This window comes from Jatropha curcas, chromosome 7 (genome assembly GCF_041381405.1).
Source record: "Jatropha curcas cultivar XTBG-Jc1 chromosome 7, XTBG_Jcur_1.0, whole genome shotgun sequence".
NCBI lineage: Eukaryota > Viridiplantae > Streptophyta > Magnoliopsida > Malpighiales > Euphorbiaceae > Jatropha > Jatropha curcas.
Genome location: NC_143157.1, coordinates 6,042,161 through 6,061,412, shown reverse-complemented (window position 1 = coordinate 6,061,412; position 19,252 = coordinate 6,042,161). Strand labels below are relative to the sequence as shown.

General features: G+C 30.4%; 2 protein-coding genes across 3 annotated transcripts; both read left to right on the top strand.

The window, feature by feature from the left end:
* Nucleotides 1-1,551: 1,551 nt before the first annotated feature.
* Nucleotides 1,552-4,374, top strand: LOC105638528 (LYR family of Fe/S cluster biogenesis protein). 2 transcript variants are annotated; one of them, XM_012222350.4, is made up of 3 exons: nucleotides 1,552-1,711; nucleotides 2,444-2,559; nucleotides 4,066-4,374. In XM_012222350.4, exons 2-3 carry the CDS (start codon nucleotides 2,454-2,456, stop codon nucleotides 4,206-4,208), a joined length of 249 nt encoding a protein of 82 aa, XP_012077740.1. In that variant the 5' UTR covers nucleotides 1,552-1,711; nucleotides 2,444-2,453; the 3' UTR covers nucleotides 4,209-4,374. The 2 variants fall into 2 exon arrangements, with proteins under 2 accessions (XP_012077740.1, XP_012077741.1); XM_012222351.4 differs by having other exon boundaries at nucleotides 1,564-1,711; nucleotides 2,452-2,559.
* Nucleotides 4,375-12,243: 7,869 nt separating this feature from the next.
* EMB1793 (LYR family of Fe/S cluster biogenesis protein) lies at nucleotides 12,244-17,753 on the top strand. The gene is made up of 2 exons (XM_012222352.4): nucleotides 12,244-12,739; nucleotides 17,130-17,753. Exon 2 carries the CDS (start codon nucleotides 17,151-17,153, stop codon nucleotides 17,628-17,630), a length of 480 nt encoding a protein of 159 aa, XP_012077742.1. The 5' UTR covers nucleotides 12,244-12,739; nucleotides 17,130-17,150; the 3' UTR covers nucleotides 17,631-17,753.
* The last annotated feature ends 1,499 nt before the right edge of the window (nucleotides 17,754-19,252 follow it).

The following is a 19,252-nucleotide window of genomic DNA, read 5'->3' as shown; positions in this document are numbered from 1 at the left end:
TTCTAAAAATATGTGCATCTGCGACTCCTTTCTTCTTCTTCTTCTTCTTCTTTTACTTGCAACAACATTTCTCCCTCTTACTTGTTAGAATGAGTTTGGAAGGGGAACTGAAAGAGCTATAATCACACAGTTAGTGTTTATGAATGATCTCTTCAGGAGGAGTTGAGGTTGTAGCACAGAAAAAGTATCAGTTCCGGATGTACCAAATATATGTTATTTCTAAATGAACAAATTCTTATTGAACTTATTCCTTCCCATTTAATTCATTCCTGAGGTAATGAATGAATTAAATGATACTTTACCATTTTTCTATACAAAGACATTTAAATTTAGCTATCCCTCCGTTATATTTATACAGAGAAAGTCAAATTTTCTCTGGAATTAAGGAGGTGGTCTTTTTCTAGATTTCTTTTTAATTTACCCTTAAAAAGATATTGAAGTGGTTTCTAAATTTCAATAAAAATAGATAAATGATGAGAGAGAGGATATGTTGCTTAAGTAAGGTGTTTTATTTGTTTAGACTTCCAATAACAAATAAAAATGCGGGCTATTTTATTTCAACTGTTAAATAAAATTTCAATCTCAAATTTGGATTGAAATAAATTGGTGTGAAATTTAAAAGAAAGTTTGGAGCTAAAATTTTTAACCTCAAATTCTTTATTTTGCTTGTCCAAATTTTAAAGAAAGTTTGGTTCCTCGTCTTAGGAGGCATTTGTTATTTTAGACCGGAGCAAACACAAGGGCGGCTTTTTCAGGGTTGCGAATGAAGAGGAGAATGAGGGTGTGCAATGAAATTAAGGTTTAGGTTGTGTATCTCTCTCTTTAGCCATTTAATGGATTCATCAGAGTATATATAAATGGGCACAACTATTTTGATTTAAGCACTGTCGTTTGGAGAAAAATTTTCCTCCATTTGCGATTTATTAGAGTTGAGTATAAATCTCACTATACGTGCACTTAATTGTTAAACATAAGCTTTCTAGTCAAATTTAATTTATATGCATAATATGCTTGAAGTTCACATTTTCTTAATGTACGGTTTAGTCAGTTTTGGAACATTAAATGCTCAACTATAATAATGTCTATCACTTTTTTGAAATACTCCCAAAATCAATGTTAATCTATAAACCAAAACAAGGCCATATTATTTACTTTGGCATTAGTCCCAAAATTGCTATTTTAGAAAAATTTATCTATATAAATAAAACACGGAAAAAAAAATTGGTGCAACGAAATTAAATCAAAATTCAAGAATCTTTTATCAATTTTCCCAATCAATATTTCTAATGAAAGGATATTTAATAGTCGCAATATTTTAAAAAAACTGAATTGGAAATTTTGGAAAAGTTAAATTTAAATAGTGAAAAAACTAAATTATTATAAAAAATATTTCACGATAATACTTTTATTTTTTCTATAATACTTCTGTAGAATTATTTTCTATAAGAAGTTAAACTCCACCAAAGTGTCTTATGAGGTCAAGGATCACAATAGAGCATGCTAATTAAGACTTAGGAATACTGTATTGACGAACGGTATGTCGTTTGTGACAGCAAAGGACAAGTTTTATGCTTTCTTGTAAATCAAATGTAAGGCCGTTGGTCGTTAAAGCCATTTGCCATTGCTTGATACTAGAACAGAACAGTCAGCTGGTAACCATTCTCTGATTAAACCCTAAGTTTACCTTTTGGTTTGTCTCTCTGCTTTAAAGGTATGTGAATATTCTGTCATTTTAATTTTTTGATTACGAAATTGAAAACCCTAGCTTCCATTTCAACATTGCACAATCGATTTCGTTGAATAATTTGTTTTAGGGATTTCATTTTAATTATTATTGATTGAATGATGAATCTTTTACTGCATTTTAGGGATTCCATATGATATTGTAACACAGAGAATTTTTTTTTCCTTAAAAGATAATTCAATGTCAGACGGCTGAATTTACTTGGCTGCTTTTTTATATTTCTCCTCCTGCTTGCGTTCTTGCTCTTTTAGGTTTATCACGGTTGAACTCAATATTGCATAAGAGCTTGTGCTGTATTTATGTGGGGGCATCTTTTATGTTTTCATTAATTTTTCTTTCATGATTTGGATTTTCATTTTTCGAACAGCCAATCACAAATTTAAGGGTTTAGGATTTCCAAAAATTATAATTTGATTTCTGGTTATCTGTTAGTTCTAGAATTTCGTTGTAAAATAAATTCAGTTCCAGTTTCAATTCATTTTGTTATACTAAAATCACATGCATGATAGAGTTTGGTTTTTGTTTTTGATTTTGATTTTTCACATTCCAGTATATTTTAATTCCAGGTTTGTGATTTTTTCTCTTCTTTTTTGTTGATTATATTGATTGAATGGTGAATCTCTTAGTGCCTTTTGCCATCCTTAAAATACTGAAAGTTTTGGCACCTTTTTGATATAAAAAGCATATTATTTGGGGAAGAGAATCAGCCATGGTTCTCTCATTTGATTTGCAGGACTTTATTCTTCGTGCTCGAGTTTTGAAGTTATATAGACAAGCCCTCAGGACTGCGCGAAGAGCCCCTGATCATGCTAGAGGTGAAATTCTTATTCTATTTTATTTATAATCTGCTAAAGGAATCATTGCCATCAATGGACATTTTACTGAGCAACTAAGAGGGTTTCAAGTTTGATGAACCTTTGATTAATCTAGTTTATTCTTTTCTGATAATATTGGCTTTAGAACTCTCTCTCTTTTTTGATAGTTTTCGTTTAAGTTTAATTTTTCTTTTGTTCACAATTACCAAGAAATTTATCAGAGTTGCCATGAAAGTTAGTTGCTAGTATGATAGTGTGTTAGAGGGGAGAGAGTGACAGGGACAGGGAGGTGGGACATGAGACACTTATTATGTTCAAGCAACCAGGATCTCATACAGGCCGGTTAATAATAAAATCTGATTCAAAAGCTAAAGATTTTGTTTTTTAGCTTTATTCTTTCCTCAACCTATTGTTGCTAAAAGTTGCAAGCTTGGGAGCTCTCTAACCTTAGACTCATTAGAGATAGTCTACATCTCGATTTAATTGAAAATAATCCTACCTGTTTATTTTATTAAAATCTGCTCCTTAAATAGAGATTACATTGTTTAGTATCAACCTTTAAAATAGGAAGGCTTTTATTAAAATAAGAAGACTACTGAAACAAAACTTCTAAATAAAACTTCTAATCTAAAGAAACAGCTGTTATTAAGGCTGTATACTTCTTTCTGCTGTGTCCCACGTCTCACATACTTTTTGCCTATGAATGCACCTCTAACAACACTCCTCCAAGGAGGTACAGCTATTGGGCTAATACCTTGAAATTGCAAATGAATGAATGACTTCTGTCATTTGCTGACTCGGGGACTCAAGAACCACGCATGCCTTTTCTGACTGGGGGACTCAAGATAGATGGAGGAGTCAATGATCAACATTTGCTGGCTCTTTTAAGTTTAAATTCACCCTACATATATGTTTCTTTCTAGAAATGTTGTTCATTGACTCCTCCATCTGTCTTTGCAAAGTTTCTCATCACTGAGCTAATTACCATGGATGTCATTTCTATTAAGAACGCAAAGCTATATACACCAGAAGCTGCAGTGATGTGGCTCATTTCAATTGTTCTCCGAGCAAGACTGTTTTAGTTATCTGTCCTGAAGTTTAGGCATTACTCCATTTTTTTGAACTTGCACGCATATATGTTCTCCGTTTCTGGTGATAATAACTTGATTTTACTTGCTGCACTATAAGTTAGGTGATATTTCTGGTCCTAATGTTTACAATTTGGTCTGGGACTTACTTCTTTTCTCATTGGATTCGAACTATTAATCCCACTGCCTTGCCGTTGTTGTGTTGAAGTTGTCAACTGTGTACAGACAAACATCTAGAGTTATTTTGAGCAATCATAACATTTTGTCTATTGTAGTATCATGTGAATCATAATTATCTTGAAAAAGAAAAAATAAAACAAGTCTTCCTTTGTGAATGTTATAAAAAATGTTGTAGGCTTTGTAATATTTTGTTGGGCAAAAATTTATGGCAGCATCTAAAATTCAATGAATTTTACAGTTGATCTGAAACAGATAATTAGACAAGAAATGGAGAATAACAGGAATTGCAAGGACAAGCAGAGGGTTCGTTTTCTGATCAGTGAAGGATTAGAGAGATTAAAAGGTTTGGATGAGATGCTTGATATGCAGGGCAATGCTTAAGAGATAGAAATTGCAAATGGGATGTGCAATAATAACATACTTCATTTTTCCTCAATGTAATGTACTATTAGTGTATTGTAATTGAGAAAAAAAAAATTCTTCATTGCTTTTGTACCTGTCTTCAATGTTTTCTCTATTTAATGTAAGACCAAATGAATTTCAAATACCGGATAACTATATAGAAGAGATGGAAGATACAATTAAAAAAACAAGTTTCATCCAATTGCTTTGATGATTTTATTGCACACAATGTATTTTGTGATAGAAGAATATAAAAGCACGTGTGAAGGTACATCAGCATGCATTATGTCAAAACACTGTCTTTATTCTTAGACTATTTGGTGGCAGGTTGAAAAAGTTGGATCATTAAAAAAAGAAAAAAAAAATTGATAAGTGATTACTATATAATATGAGTATATCAAATTAGAAATATAAAGCATTGAAATTTTCTGTTTCTATATAATTTTTTTAAAGAAAATTAGCAATTCATTACTGAATGATATAATATGGGTACATCATAATATTTCTACAGAAATAAAATAAAATATAAATCGGAACAGTAAAATCTTTTGTAAGATTAATCATCTAGTAAAAACTGAGAAAGCAAATGAAATAAAATAAAATATAAATCAAAACATTAAAATGTTTTGTAAAATTAATCATCTAGTAAAAACAGAGATAGCAAATACCAATTAAGCTGCAGATACCAAATAAATAGAAAAATAGCTCGCACTACCATTTGTTATTGATACAAGAAACTTACCTAAATTTAAAGATTCATAGTTTGCAATCACAAGAAATCAAAAACAATAAAAAAAATTAAAAACATGCATAAATGCTCATCAACAATGAAGAATAACTCCGTGAAAGGAGATAAGTCAAAAATACCACTAAGAGGATGTCACAAACATTTAAAATCTATCAACTATGATGTACCATAGAAATTAAATTCAAAAGTTATTCCAAATGATCACAAATGGAAAATTTTTGAAAATAAAATTGAATAAAATAAAGAAAAATAGAAATGAGCAATCGCCAACCAAAGAAAACTGTCGGCGGCGACTCAAAGAACAAAATCTAAAAGAACAATTCCTAAATCTCTAAATTTTCAGAATTCAATTGAGTTAAAGGAGAAGAAAAATCTTATAAAAGCCTCTTTTTAGAAAAAGAGAACATCAAAGGAGAAAGAAAAATTGAATTTTTTGAGTCATAAATTAGAAAATAGGACTCCCCTATTTAAGATTATCTTTATTGTCTTCAACATTATAAAATATAAATAATGTTGTCTAATACTCAAGATAGTTTGATTCAGTAGTTGAAGTACACTAGATCTTACCATGGTGATTGCAGGATTGAGTAAGATAGCTTGATCTAGTAGTTGAAGTGCACTAGATCCTATCCTAGTGATTGCATGACTGAGTCATGAAGTCAGCATCCTGGGAAGAGTTTTTAAACATAATCGTTCCCCGGTCCGAAAGAGAAGGTTAATTAATAATGATTTATGCATCAAATATTGCGAATTATTCCTTTCCATTTTTTATCTTTCATTTTCTTACGAACAATTAAATTTTTACTCTTTTTTAAAACTCATCTAATAAAATCAATTACGCATCAATTAAGAAAATTTTGTTTATTCTATTTCAAATTTATAACAGATAAAATATAAACATATTTATATGGGTATTGAAATTCAATTAAAATCTAAAAATTTTTAGGAGCTTTAAAATTGAAAGGCCAAAAAAATAAAGCGCACAATTTTATAGCTTCCCTCGTCAAACATTAATTCTTTAATTTATGGCTTTTATGAATTTGGCTTTCATGAGTTTTAAGCATAAAATATGCTTTGAGGTGGCTTTATATTGTTGTTTCCTATATTAAAAATTACTTAAACTACAAAAATAACTTGAACTTTGCGACTTATTGCAAAATCACTCTATTTTGACTTTTGTACTTGGGACATCTCAATCTTAAAAATTAGATATATTGGTGCCCCAAATTCAAAAGTGACAGAGTTTTTAAAAAAATATTATATCAGTGTGACTCATTAGTTATCCTTAGGTTAACGTAAACCCAATGAACTAAAACGCAGCATTTTGTAAACAATCAAAACGTAAACAACTAAAACGTTTTGTCCCTCCTAAAACCATCAATCTCTAAACAACTAATTGAGAAATTAAATTTCATTACTTGAGTGGATGACATAGTTGCAGAAGCTATGGAAAGAAAGCCGCAATGACTTAGAGAGGAAGAGGAACAACAAATTGGTAATAAGAAAAAAAAGACAAATAGTTGTTTTTGATTACAAGCTATTTTCAAGATTAAACTACAAAAAATAAAATAAAATAAAATAAGTAAAATTTAGAAAGATACCGAATTTCAAAAATAACAATCATAAAAAGAAAGTAATGAGATTAACAATTCATAAAATTCAAAAAAAAAAAAAAAAAAAAAAGAGAGAGAGAAATGAAGTAAGAGAAACTGTTGCGTTTTTAATTAGTTTCTTGGCTTAACTGCTGGGTAATCAACGAGCCTCACTAATATAATATTTTATTTAAAATTTTATGTCAATTTTGAATTTTGGGTGTCAATATATCTAAATTTCAAGACTGGAGTGCCCAGAGTATAAGGTTAAAGTAGAGTGATTTTGCAACAAGTCACAAAGTTCAAGATATTTTTGTAGTTTAAGCCTATTAAAAATTAAAATAAAATGCCTTTTAAGATATATATATATATATATATATATATATATATATATATATATATATATATATATATATATATATACACACTAAAATTAAAATTCAAAAATAAAAAAATATGTCTTCATCTAATTAAAATTAGAACCCCTTCTTCTTCTTATGATCTGTTTATAAATTGACCTTTATAAATATTCTAATTTATATTTCTCTGTTTATAATTTTCTTTTATCTCATGTTTTTATGTCTATTGATTATATCATGCTTCAGTGTATGAAACTTTTCTATTTCTCTCATTCTTTGTTCTCCTCTTTCTTTTTCCTTTCTATATCACATCTTTTACCTCACATTGATTTTCAAACTTAATTTTTTTTAATAATTCAAACCATACATATATTATTTTTGATTGTGTACTATGTTTTATTATATTACCATGTCTTTTGTGTTGTTTGAAATCTTTAAATTTTGGTTTCCAAGTTATGGAATTTGAATAAATTCTTCTCTAAACAAATAAGGAATTTAAGTAATTTTTATATATATTCTAAAACAAAGTAATTTATATATCTAAACACGTAGTGTTAGATTAATTATTAAAATATATGGTACCTTTTCTTGTTATTGTTTTTGTTTCAAAATGATAGCTATTTTTTTCAAGAGAAAAAGATAACTATTATTAATTATATTTTTAGTATTTATATTTTCCTATTACAACAGCAAGGTATCGCTCCACTGCTGTTGGATTTTTTTTTTCAAAATGATGAGTAAGACGAAAAAAAAAAAGCGATATTGCTCCACTGCCAGTTATTTCTCTCCACCGGAAAGTTCACCATAAACGCAACAATGCCTTATCGCCATCGGATTTCACAGAAGACATTAAATTCGGAGCTAGAAATTAATTCGCCGTTAATGGATTACACACAGTTTGATTCTTGCTCTGGTTTGTACAGGATTGGGTTGTTTAGATGATAAGATTTTGTAGAGAGTTCAAAAGAGATGATATCTGAGGTGTCTTTTTTTATTACTTTTCAAATTTTTATTACTTAAAAATATTTTTAAAAATGAAAAACATGTAATATGCCACCTGGATAATATTTTAATTTTTTAACATGCCACCACCTGTTATCCACCTGGAAATCCGGCGCCAGGAAATCAATTGAAACGGCTAAATGCATTTTAGTGTGTGCCAGGAAATCAATTGAAACCGGTAAAGATATTTTAGTGTTATAAAATTGAAGTTTGAGTAATTTTAAATTACGATTAAGTGTAAAAGTTCAAAGTTGAAGGATCACCTGTGAAATTAAATCGTCAATCTAATTAGAGTTATTTTTGAGTTTCATTTAGGTTGTGTTTCATTGAAACATCATACTCTATGTTTTCTTTTTTTTTTTTTTTTTCTTATTATTTATACCACTTTTGCAACGGACAAGTTATTGGCATTGAAGTTGATCCTGAACCTCTTGAGACAAGTTCACTAAATGCAGAGAAAAATGAGGCACAACTGGGGATGGAAATGAGGCAGATACCAACAAATTTTAAATTATCTGTATGTATATCCATTTAAAATTTTATTATTTGTACTCATTTCAAACCCGTTTAAATATTTATATTCATATTTAAATCCGTTTAAATTTTTATTCCATATACTCGTCCAAAACTGGTTTAAAGTACCCTTATTGGGATAGAGTATCCATGAGTCTTAAACTATCAATATCTGAACTTATTTAAAATACAATTTTCACTAATAATAGATAGAATACTCATGAGTATCCACTACCAAAAGGCAAACATGTATCTAAAAACTTATATCCGTATCCTACTCATATCCGTTACAAATAATAATTTTATCGTTTGTATTCGTCTCAAATCTATTTATAATAACCTATATCATTTTTAAGCGAAGCAGAGTGGAATGGGTCCTAAAATACATGCACCGCTTTCATCCATGGGTACAGCTTCACTAAATGCAGAGGAACTTGAGGTGCTACGTTTCTACGTTGATCAATATTGATGCCTACGGATTTAGAAATGCCTAATTGATTTAGAAATGGCTATAGGTACTTTATTGGTGGTTTATTATTATATATTTGCCTGGTGAAATGATTGAACCTGCATTTTTGGACATATATTTTGTTCAATTGGCATTAGGAACTTAGGATGGAGATGTAAGAAAACGAGTGATATTATTTCTTTTTCTTTTATCCACTATTTTTGATAGTTATTTTTTGAATGGTAAAAGAAAAGGGAAAAAACAAATGTTTTCATTCATTTGGAACCCAAAGGAAAGGTAATATAGATTTTCTTTAATGGTGTCATCTGTCTCGTCGATTCGAAAATCTTTTAAACTAGTCATAATTTCGCGCTTTACTTGCGAGTATTCATATGTTTTTAAAATAATTATTAATATTAAATATATTATTATTTTGAAAATTTTTTAATTTGCACTTTATAAATGAAACAAAAAATACAAATTATTGATAATCCTTTAGTTGTTTTATTTGATAAAGTTTTTCATATTCAAATTTCACATTCAGAATGATAGTGAATTAAATATCTCTTATTTTATTTTATTTGGATATATTATATATTTAAATTTGAGTCTCAAATATAAAATTATAAAAATTAAGTATAATGTCAAAATTTGCGTATCTATGCTATTGATTAATTCATAGTTCCATATTTTTTGAATTAGAAAAATTCATTGATATTGTTATTGAAATAAAAATGTAAAGCTTCAATATGTTTTTTTCATCAATATAACTAAATCTTTTTCAAAGTTTACTAAATGTATTCACATCTCAAAATATCAAAAAAAAAAAAAAAATCATATTATTGGCAACATGAAATTAGGAAGCTTTAAGAGTAAATTTCTCATTGGAGATTATCATATTTGGTTACTGTATAAATTTTCTCAATAAATTTTAACGATATCTAATTTATGATATAATAGAATTATCTAAAAGAATTAACCAATAAATAATGAAATTGAGGAAATGCAAAAAGAAATGCAGATCTTCTCTTCAATAGAAGGAAGAAATTTGAAGGTAATGAGATCGAACTTGTAGAAAGACCATGGAGTCAAACAGCAGCCATGAATAGCTATCAAGTGGAGTAAATGATCGCCTGCGGCACAAATATTATGCACTATCAACTCGATCAGATACTTTAACTTAAGATTGTGTTTTTTTATTCTTTGTATAAATGGTTTATTATTAGGCTTCCTATATAAAAATATAGAAACATATTGATCTATATCTCATATCTATATGCAGTTTTCAATTAATGAAATTTTAGTTTGATTTTTATAAAAAAAAAAAATAATGACACTGACAAAGTTAAAAGTTAATTTACTAATTCAGACTTTTTAGTTTAATTAATTCAGCATATATAATCTAAAAAAGAATAAATTGTAGTTAACTTTACAAAAGAAAAAGTAACTTAATAATTTTTTTCATTCCCTGTAATTTTTATTATAACCATAACTAAAAGGCAATCAATTTGATTTACCAAGGGAGAAGAATATGCATATAATTACTATATGATTTGATTTTAAAATAATCTTTAAAATATTAAATATTAAATTAATTAAATATTAATATGTGGCCAATCAAAATTTAGAAAAATAAAAAATTTAAAATTCTATTTAAAAAAGAAAAATACAATACTAAATGAAGAAAACGCTTTAAACATTCTTTTATTTCAGTTTTCATATAAATATATAGATAATGATTAGACACAAACACATATTGGTATGATTTGATTTTAAAATAATCTTTAAGATATAAATATTAAACTAATTAAATATTAATATGTGGCTAACCAAAATTCAGAAAAATAAAAAATTTCAAAATTCTTGAAAAAAAAAAGAAAAATACAATACTAAGTGAAGAGAACTTATTAAACATTCTCTTTAGTTCAGTGTTCATATAAATAATACAAATAGATATCGATATGATTTGATTTTAAAATAATCGTTAAAATATTAAATATAACATTAATTAAATAATAATACGTGGCTAATTAAAATCTAGAAAAATAAAAAATTATAAAAAAAGAAAAATATAATACTGAATAAAGTGAAGGAGAACGCCTTAAATATTCTTAAAATTCAGAAAAATAAAAAAATCTCAAAATTCTAAAAAAAATACTAAATAAGGAGAACCTTTAAATATTCTTTTTGTTCCAGGTTTCAGGTATGCAGATATATAAACAGATAGATTATTTCAAAAATTTCCAAGTTAACATCAAAATTATTTTTGATGAAAAACTAATAAGCTTATTGTTTATAGTAACATTTCTTATATTAGTTATTTTTACAAATAAATATTTTCAGTTGCATTAGAATAACCCAGAATCAAGTTAGGTCACTTTAATCCAAACTGAGTCAAAAATCATGAAACCAAGTAATCCCAAAACATACCTTTAAAAAAAAAAAAAAAGTAAACCTAAAACAAATCGTTTGAACCAAACCGAAGGGAATCATGTCAACCAGCCCAAACCAGATAAAAAAAAAACAAATTAAAATCTAGGGATGACTACAGTTTGATTTTAAATCGAAATTGAATCGGTCAAAATTGTGGTCAATAGTTCTAGTTCTAAAATCATAATCGAAACCATGAACTTAAAGTTCGGTTTTTGTTCTTCATTTTTAAACCAAAATTGATGATTTTAGTTTAAAACTGAAACTGTGAAAACATGTTCTTAAAAGGACTTTCAACTTTTTTTTTATTTATTATAGTTTTTTAAAGTAATTTTTAAAAATTTTTATTAAATTGATTTTTTTTTGAAAGTAATATTTATTATTATTATTTATTCAAATTACAAATCTTTAAAAAAATATTTTTAAAAGTTTAAAATATATTATTTAATTTCGGTTCAAAATCGAAAAAAAAGTTAAAAGTAATGGTTCTAAAACCGTTTTAGAAACCGTTCGTCTGAAGCGGTTCTACTTTTCTTATAATTGGATAAAACAACCCGGAATTTTATTTTTAAAAATTTTTCATTTAAAATTTTAATTAGTAATTCTAAACCAATAACATTGTAGGATACTATATTATTTAAAATTAAATAAATCTAATATCCTACAAATTTATTTAGCAAAATTAAATGCAAATATATTTTCATAGTTAACCAAACCTGCAACTAAATGAAAACTAGTAGAGAACCAAATGAAAAATCGACAAACCATCTAAAACCCATGAAAGAAATGAAAATCACACAAAAACCATGATTTGGACCGAACCCAACCCGAATCAAACCAAACCAAAAATCATAAACCTAAACAATTCTACAAACCCTCCCCCCATCCCATTTTCAGCCCCGACCTCACCCTCCTCCTCTCCTCCTCTCGTTTTTCCGATCACCAGAGACCAGCGCCGCGCCTCGCCGTCGCCTCCTGCTCCTCCCTTCTCTCCTCTCTTTCGTCCCTGGCGTACGCAGAAGGCGCAGGAGAGCCGCGACATCCTTCGATCGGAAAATCGCGTCGAGCCTCCTTCTCCTCGACTTTCCGGCGACGTTGGCCCCTCTCTCGCCGACGAAGAAGCTCCGGTCTCTCCCTCATTCATTGCTTCCCGTTCCGGCTGGCGCAGCGAACCAAGAAGCTGCGATCGCAGCTCGCAGTAGGTACGCAGTCGCGTTATCTGCTCCCCTTTTCGATTTTCCGGCAAGACCGCCACCAGCCGGGGGAACCATCTCCTCCCTTCCTGTCATCTCTTTACTGCACGTCACCGTTCTTTCCTCCGGCCAAATTAGCGACGGCAGAACCAGACCTCGATCATTGAAGCTGTTTCCGGTCACTTTTACCCAAAATATTCAGTTTTCCGACATTTTCGCAACTGAGTAAGTAATTTCCTGCTCCATTCTTCGTGTTTTATGAATTATTTCGACTAAATTGAAGGATTTGAGCCTGTATTATGTTTTCTGTGAAGAGGTTAGATTTTAAAACTACTGTTTATGCGAATTATTGTGGGAGAATTCGATATTATCCTCTAATTGAAAACATGAACTGAAATTACATATAAGGAATAAAGGGTTTATTTAGTTATTGCAAATTTTAGTGAGGAAATCAAGGATTTCTCGATAGGACAGCATCTAACCTGGCTATTTGTACGAGTTACATTATAATATGAAGAAAATGGTAATGGACAAAATATCTATAATGAGGAATCAATTGATTAATATGTGGAACATGAGTTTTTGTGAGGATTTGAGAATTCCTACAAACTGGCAGTATATAAGATAGCAGTTCAACCATGAACTGGAAAAAACTTTTTGTTATTCTTTCATTTTTGTGTTGATTTACATGTCTCAGTAGAATCAGTGATAGGATTTGATGATGTTCAAGTTGCAAATCCTCCCTTTTGAGACGATTGGAGCAAAGCCGTAGCTAGTGTTCCTAAAGTTTCTGTCAAGGTGTGATTCGGACAAATTGTTTTCTAAATGTGAAATTAAAAACCAAATTCATAGTCCTTGTAATATTTTCATTAATTTAGAATATAATTTCTAAGATTTGGTGAAGTTGGGGCTGGAGCTGCTGCTGTGAGCAACTAGGGTGTGGCGATGTGAAGCCACGGTGAAGTTAAACTAATATACTATAATGGAATCATAAATTGACATCAGATTGTGAAATTGTTAATTGATTTTATATAATTTTCAGAGTCAGTTGTGAATTTATCGGCTATCAACTATTAGAATTGTACGCGCTACCTTTTGTTATCTTGAGTAGAGTTATAGCATTCCTAAACCTAAAAATCAATATTAGTATATTTGGTAGTGGCTGAGTTTTGTCATTTAACATTACTTGTTTATCGCTAGATGTTTTGACAAACTAAAACTATATATGTGTATTATATATAATGGTGATAGCTTAAGTAATTGGAAGTGAGACTAAGTCGTGGTTATGCTTGTTAGTAAAAACGGTAATTTTATAAGGTGAGATTTAAAAATCATAACTAAACGAGTTCAGAAACCATTCCTAAACAGTCGGTTTTGTCTCAATACATGGCCATAGTAGTTTATAGTGGCAGATATTATTTATTAATTGTAGTTCAAGAAATACAGAAATGTTAGATGTGAATCCCTCTTTAAATGAATATGGATATACTGAATGTAATTCATGATTAACAAATGCTATTAAATAGATTATGAAATATATGCGCAATTGAATTTATATAAAGTACCAGAGACTAAATATATATGGAATTGTCATTATATTGTGAATACTGAATCGAGATCGAACAGAGGTTGATGATGAATTTTCAAGTTGAGAATATTATATTGGCGGATGGGATTAATTAATTTATTAATGCCGGTGGATTGGGCTGTGTGTCTGTATATTAATTTTATGTTCTTGAACAAGTAGACTAGTTCAGTTTTAGGGGAAATTTAGCTGAACAATGACATACTGTGACGAGACGAGTGTTTTAGGCAGAATTTTTATTGCAGGAAAAACTGTTGATTCTTATCTTGGTTTGAATTAAGCCATTGAGATTGTATCTCAGTAATCATGGGTTTACTTTGCAGTTTCTTAATAGATAGGCACTTCATTAAGCTTATCGACAATAGGTCTCATCCTGTTGAAACTGCATAACAGCAGCCTTAAGGTTGAACTTAGCTCTGCTCTGCATTTCTCATTCTCCTCGTTGCCTTCTTACTCTCTTAGATTTATCACGGTTGAAGTCACTATTGCATAATCTTGCTTCTGCCTTTCTCTTTTAATGCTGAATTTATGCTAGCCATCTCTTATGTTTTCATTAATTTTTCTGTTAAGGATTTTGATTTTCCTATTTCCAACAGCCAAATTGTATTTTAGGGTTTAGGCCTGAAATAATAATTTGATCTTTATTTTTTAAACTTTTCTTGTTCCAGAATTTTGTGGTAAAAATAAATTTTCAATTCCAGTCTTAATTCATTTTGTTTCATACCAAAATCAGATGCATGATAGAGTTTGGTTTTTGTTTTTGATTACTATTTTTGTACACCTTGTATATTTTAAATCCACGTTTGTGATTTTTCTTCCTGCTTTCCTTTTTTTTTTTCAAAATCATGATAAGCTTGAATTGTAAATTTCATATATAAGATCATGTTTTTACAAGAGATTGAAAATTTCTTAGGGTTTGCGGGTTTTTGTTATACAGATGACAATGCTTACTAATTACAATCGAGTCAAATGATCTCCACAGTAGTTCATATGCTTGCAGTATGATTCAAAATGATATTTTCGTTCCTTGAATAAAAAATTGCACCATATTTTCTGGTACATGTATTTAGTTTAGACTCTCATGCCTTCAGGATAACAAGTGAATAGAGCTGTATTATATTTAAAAAATCAGGCACTAGATTAGTTTTTTGAATATTTAAGTATTTATTTATATTTATTTTTTAATATGTGAAAGAAATTAATTGTCAATCACTTTTGACATAATGATTATTAGGGCTGTAAATGAGACAAGTTGCCCGTGAGCTACTCGAGGCTTGGCTCGGTAAAAGCTCGCTCGAGTTCGTTCAATAAGCTTATCGAGCCGAGCTCACGAGCTAGCCTTATCGAGCCGAGTCAAGCTCACGAGCTAGCTCAATAAGACAAAATCAATTAAAACCTATATTAAAATGACGTCGTTTTGGTTAATAGATTTCCGAGCTCGAGCTTGAGTATATCCTCATCGACTTGAGTTCGAGCTCACCAAAGCTCGGCTAGTTTACAACCCTAATGATTATCATAGTTTTCTTATTATATTATATTTCTATTTCATAACTATACATCATAATTTAGAATGGATTGAAATAAGTTCTTGAGATCTTAGTTAGTGGGAAACACATCAATTGCCAAAAGTTCCTCCATGAATTATGTTCTTAGTAAGCGTTCATCTCTCATAAAGAATTGTTTGAATTCTTTATTATATATGTTTAGAAGTGCCTGAAATGTTCATAGTCAATTACCTAGATATCAATATATGTGAATTTCTGTTTATAAATTAGAAACAGAGAAGAGTGGAGCACGTCATGGATGTTTATAAGAAGAAAAGAAAGGAAATTAGGGTTGAGAAAATTATTTCTCGAGTTGAGGTTCTTACAAGCATTTGAGTTGTTAATCCTTAAATTTGAGTTAGTGTTTAGGTATAAAGATTGATTGTTTGCTTAACTATACATTGGTTGGGTTTTGAGTGCTCTGGATAGCTCAAAACATTGGAGTCTGTCTCAAATTGCATACCCCTTCATAATACTTGCAGAACTCACTTCCAATCTCTGCATATGTCAGCTAACAGCTGCATAAGGTACTTATATTCTCTGGTTCAGAAAATTTTATTCTTATCTTTATTTTGTAATTTTTAATTTTTTTTTTGTTTGTCCTTGAATTCTGTGAATTAGCTATGTCAAATTAAGTGTTTGTTTATTTCTTTATTTTTTTTCTGGTGGGCTTATTCTCAAGGTTGTTCTGTTGATTTTTTTTATCGCCTAATTTAGCACTTCAGTATATTGAATTATATACTTGAGGGTGTGTTCTCCTAACTTTAATTTTTATTTTATCTTCTTTTAGCATTTTGTTGGAAAAATGGCAATATTAAAAATGATGGTCTGTGAAAGAATGTACTGCTATGGATATAGTCAAATATCATGTTTATTTTTTTTTCTTTTCTTTCTTCCAGTTATTTTAACACCGGCATGACCAATTAAAAGGATATGCCTTATCTTCTTACTTTTCTTTTGTGATATAATTATCCATTTCTATATATTTCTTTTTTCAGACTGCTCTGTTATGCAGTTTCATCTGGATGAGACTGTAGGAATTGTTGTAGAAAAGTTTAATGAAGTGCTTATCTGTTAAGGAACTCTAAATTGTTGTACTGAACTTAAGAATGCCTTAAAAGTATTATTAACTGGCATATTCTAGCGAGAGTAAGACATAAAAGTTATATGTTTGTCTAATTTATTTGTGGACGTGCTTTATGCCGTTTGTCTTCTTACTTTAGGATGGTTCCAAGAGCTGTTCGATCTAAGCTTGACACAGTTATTGACTTAGAAGTTTAAATTGACAGCTTAGAAGAATTGAATATGGAACAGCAGAAAAAAAAGAAACAAAAAACTTAAAATTGTTGGTAAATTTCCAAAATGTGATAGTTACATAACATAACTATGTCATTAACTTCTTGGTTAAACATTGTTGAACATTAATGGATCATTTTTCACCAGTAATAGTTAAAACACTTTCATTTATTTTCTAATGTATACGCAGAGACAGGGTGGAGAAAGGAGAATGATCAGCGGACAAATGCAGAAATGTCGAAATTTATTGATTTCTAAAGGTCTTATGACACAGAATGTCGTCATTTCTAGCAAGTGTTTCCTACATAATGGTCCAGACAGCATTGAAGAATTACTAGATCGGCATGTGGTGAAGAAAAAGCAATCAGTAGATGATGATGATGAGGAAGAATTGCTGAATCGGCAGCGACTCACCAGTAATCGGAGAGAGGCGCTGCATCTGTATCGAGACATCCAGCGGGCAACACGGTTCTTCATGTGGCCTGATTCACGGGGCGTGTTATGGAGAGATGTGTTGAGGGAGAATGCTAGGAAGGAGTTTGAGGAGGCACGGTTTGAGAAGGACCCAGAAATTGTGACCCGATTGATCATTGGTGGCCGAGATGCTGTGCAGTCAGCTCTTGAGAAACTTGCTGAGAAGCAGAGGCAGCAGATTGAGAAGGAACAGAAGAGCGGTGGAAATCACCGTTGATGAACATATTTTCCCTTTGTTTCATATTTGTGTGTGAAATGAATGTTATGCTATGTATTTACATGTAAATTGCTGCTTGGAATAAGAAAAGGTATATGATATTGAATTAGGATTTACTGGAAAGATTTTTTATTTTCATTATTTACTGAATTAAAATTGCAAAATTGTCAATATTTACCCGCCAAATACTAGCGAGATCCGAGGATGTCCATTCTTCGTATTAGAAAAGGTAGTAGTTGCCAGACAAGAAAAACAACTCAAATGAGATGAAGAGGTGAAGGAAATGGAATGGAACAAGTTAAAAATAGACTTCAATACTCACCCCAACATCAGTAGCCAAAGATTTTTCAAGGCGGCTCAATTCTACTTATTTTTTAGGGTTACCTAATGGAAAAGAGAGATATGTAAAACAATTGGGACTTGGGTATAACAATAGAGTAATACAAGTATATATATACATAGCAAGAGCTAACGCAAAATCTAGTCCATGTTACATCTAAACAAAGAAAAGAAGTTACAAGACAGAAGCCTATTCTCGAGCTAAGAACAAAAAAATCTTTTACAATGAACCCATTTTACGTATAGAAAACATATAACACGGACAAAGTTCTTTAAATCACAAACTAAAAAAGGGATCTCTTTAGCCAAAACTAAATCCAGGCTGGAAACTGAATTTGAATAGTTCATTCGATAATCCTTATCACCCACCCGCAAGTTGAACTAGGGGACGAAACACAGTCAACTTGGATCGATGAAAAAGAAAAGGCTCCTTGAGCAATAATTTTGTAAGAATATCAACTATTTGATCTTTGGAACTAATGTAACGGACAAGCAATTGTCGTCGTTGGACCCGATCACGAACAGCAAAAATCAATTTCCAAGTGCTTTGTCTGAGAATGAAAGACTGGATTTACTGTAAGATAAGTAGCACTAAGATTGTCACACCATAGTGTCGGAGGTTTAGACAAAGACGTGCCAATCTCACGAAGCAAAGATTGTAGCCATACTAACTTATATGCGGCAGAAGCAATGGCATGATACTCCCTTCAGTAGAAGACTGAGAGACAGCCACTTGCTTTTTGGAACTCCAAGGAATCAAATTGCTGCCAACAAATATAGCATAACCAGTCGTTGACTTGCGGTCCTCAAGACTACCCCAGTCAGCATTAGAATAACCATTCAATAAGAATATGTTAGACTTTGGAGATAAAAAGAACATTATCAATAGTACCATAACGGAGAAGACACTTGGTAGCCTGCCAATGTTGCTTAGTAGGGCAATGCATAAACTGAGATAATTTGTTCACGGCAAAGGAAATGTCTAATCTCGTGAAGGTCAAGTATTGAAGACCAGCAATGATGCTTTGAAAAAGAGTGGGATCGGAAAAGGAAGCACTATCACCGAGACTCAACTTTTCAGTGGGAGAAATAGGATTCGAAACTGGTTTACAGTTGTCCATGTTAGCTCGACGAAGTTCTCCAATATATTTGGTTTGACAGAGTCGCAAACCATTTTTATGCCAAATAACCTTAAATCTAAGAAAATCATGCAGCCGGCCAAGATCTTTTATTGGGAATCGTTGTTGTAATTGAGATATCAGATTAGAAATTTTGCAGCTTGG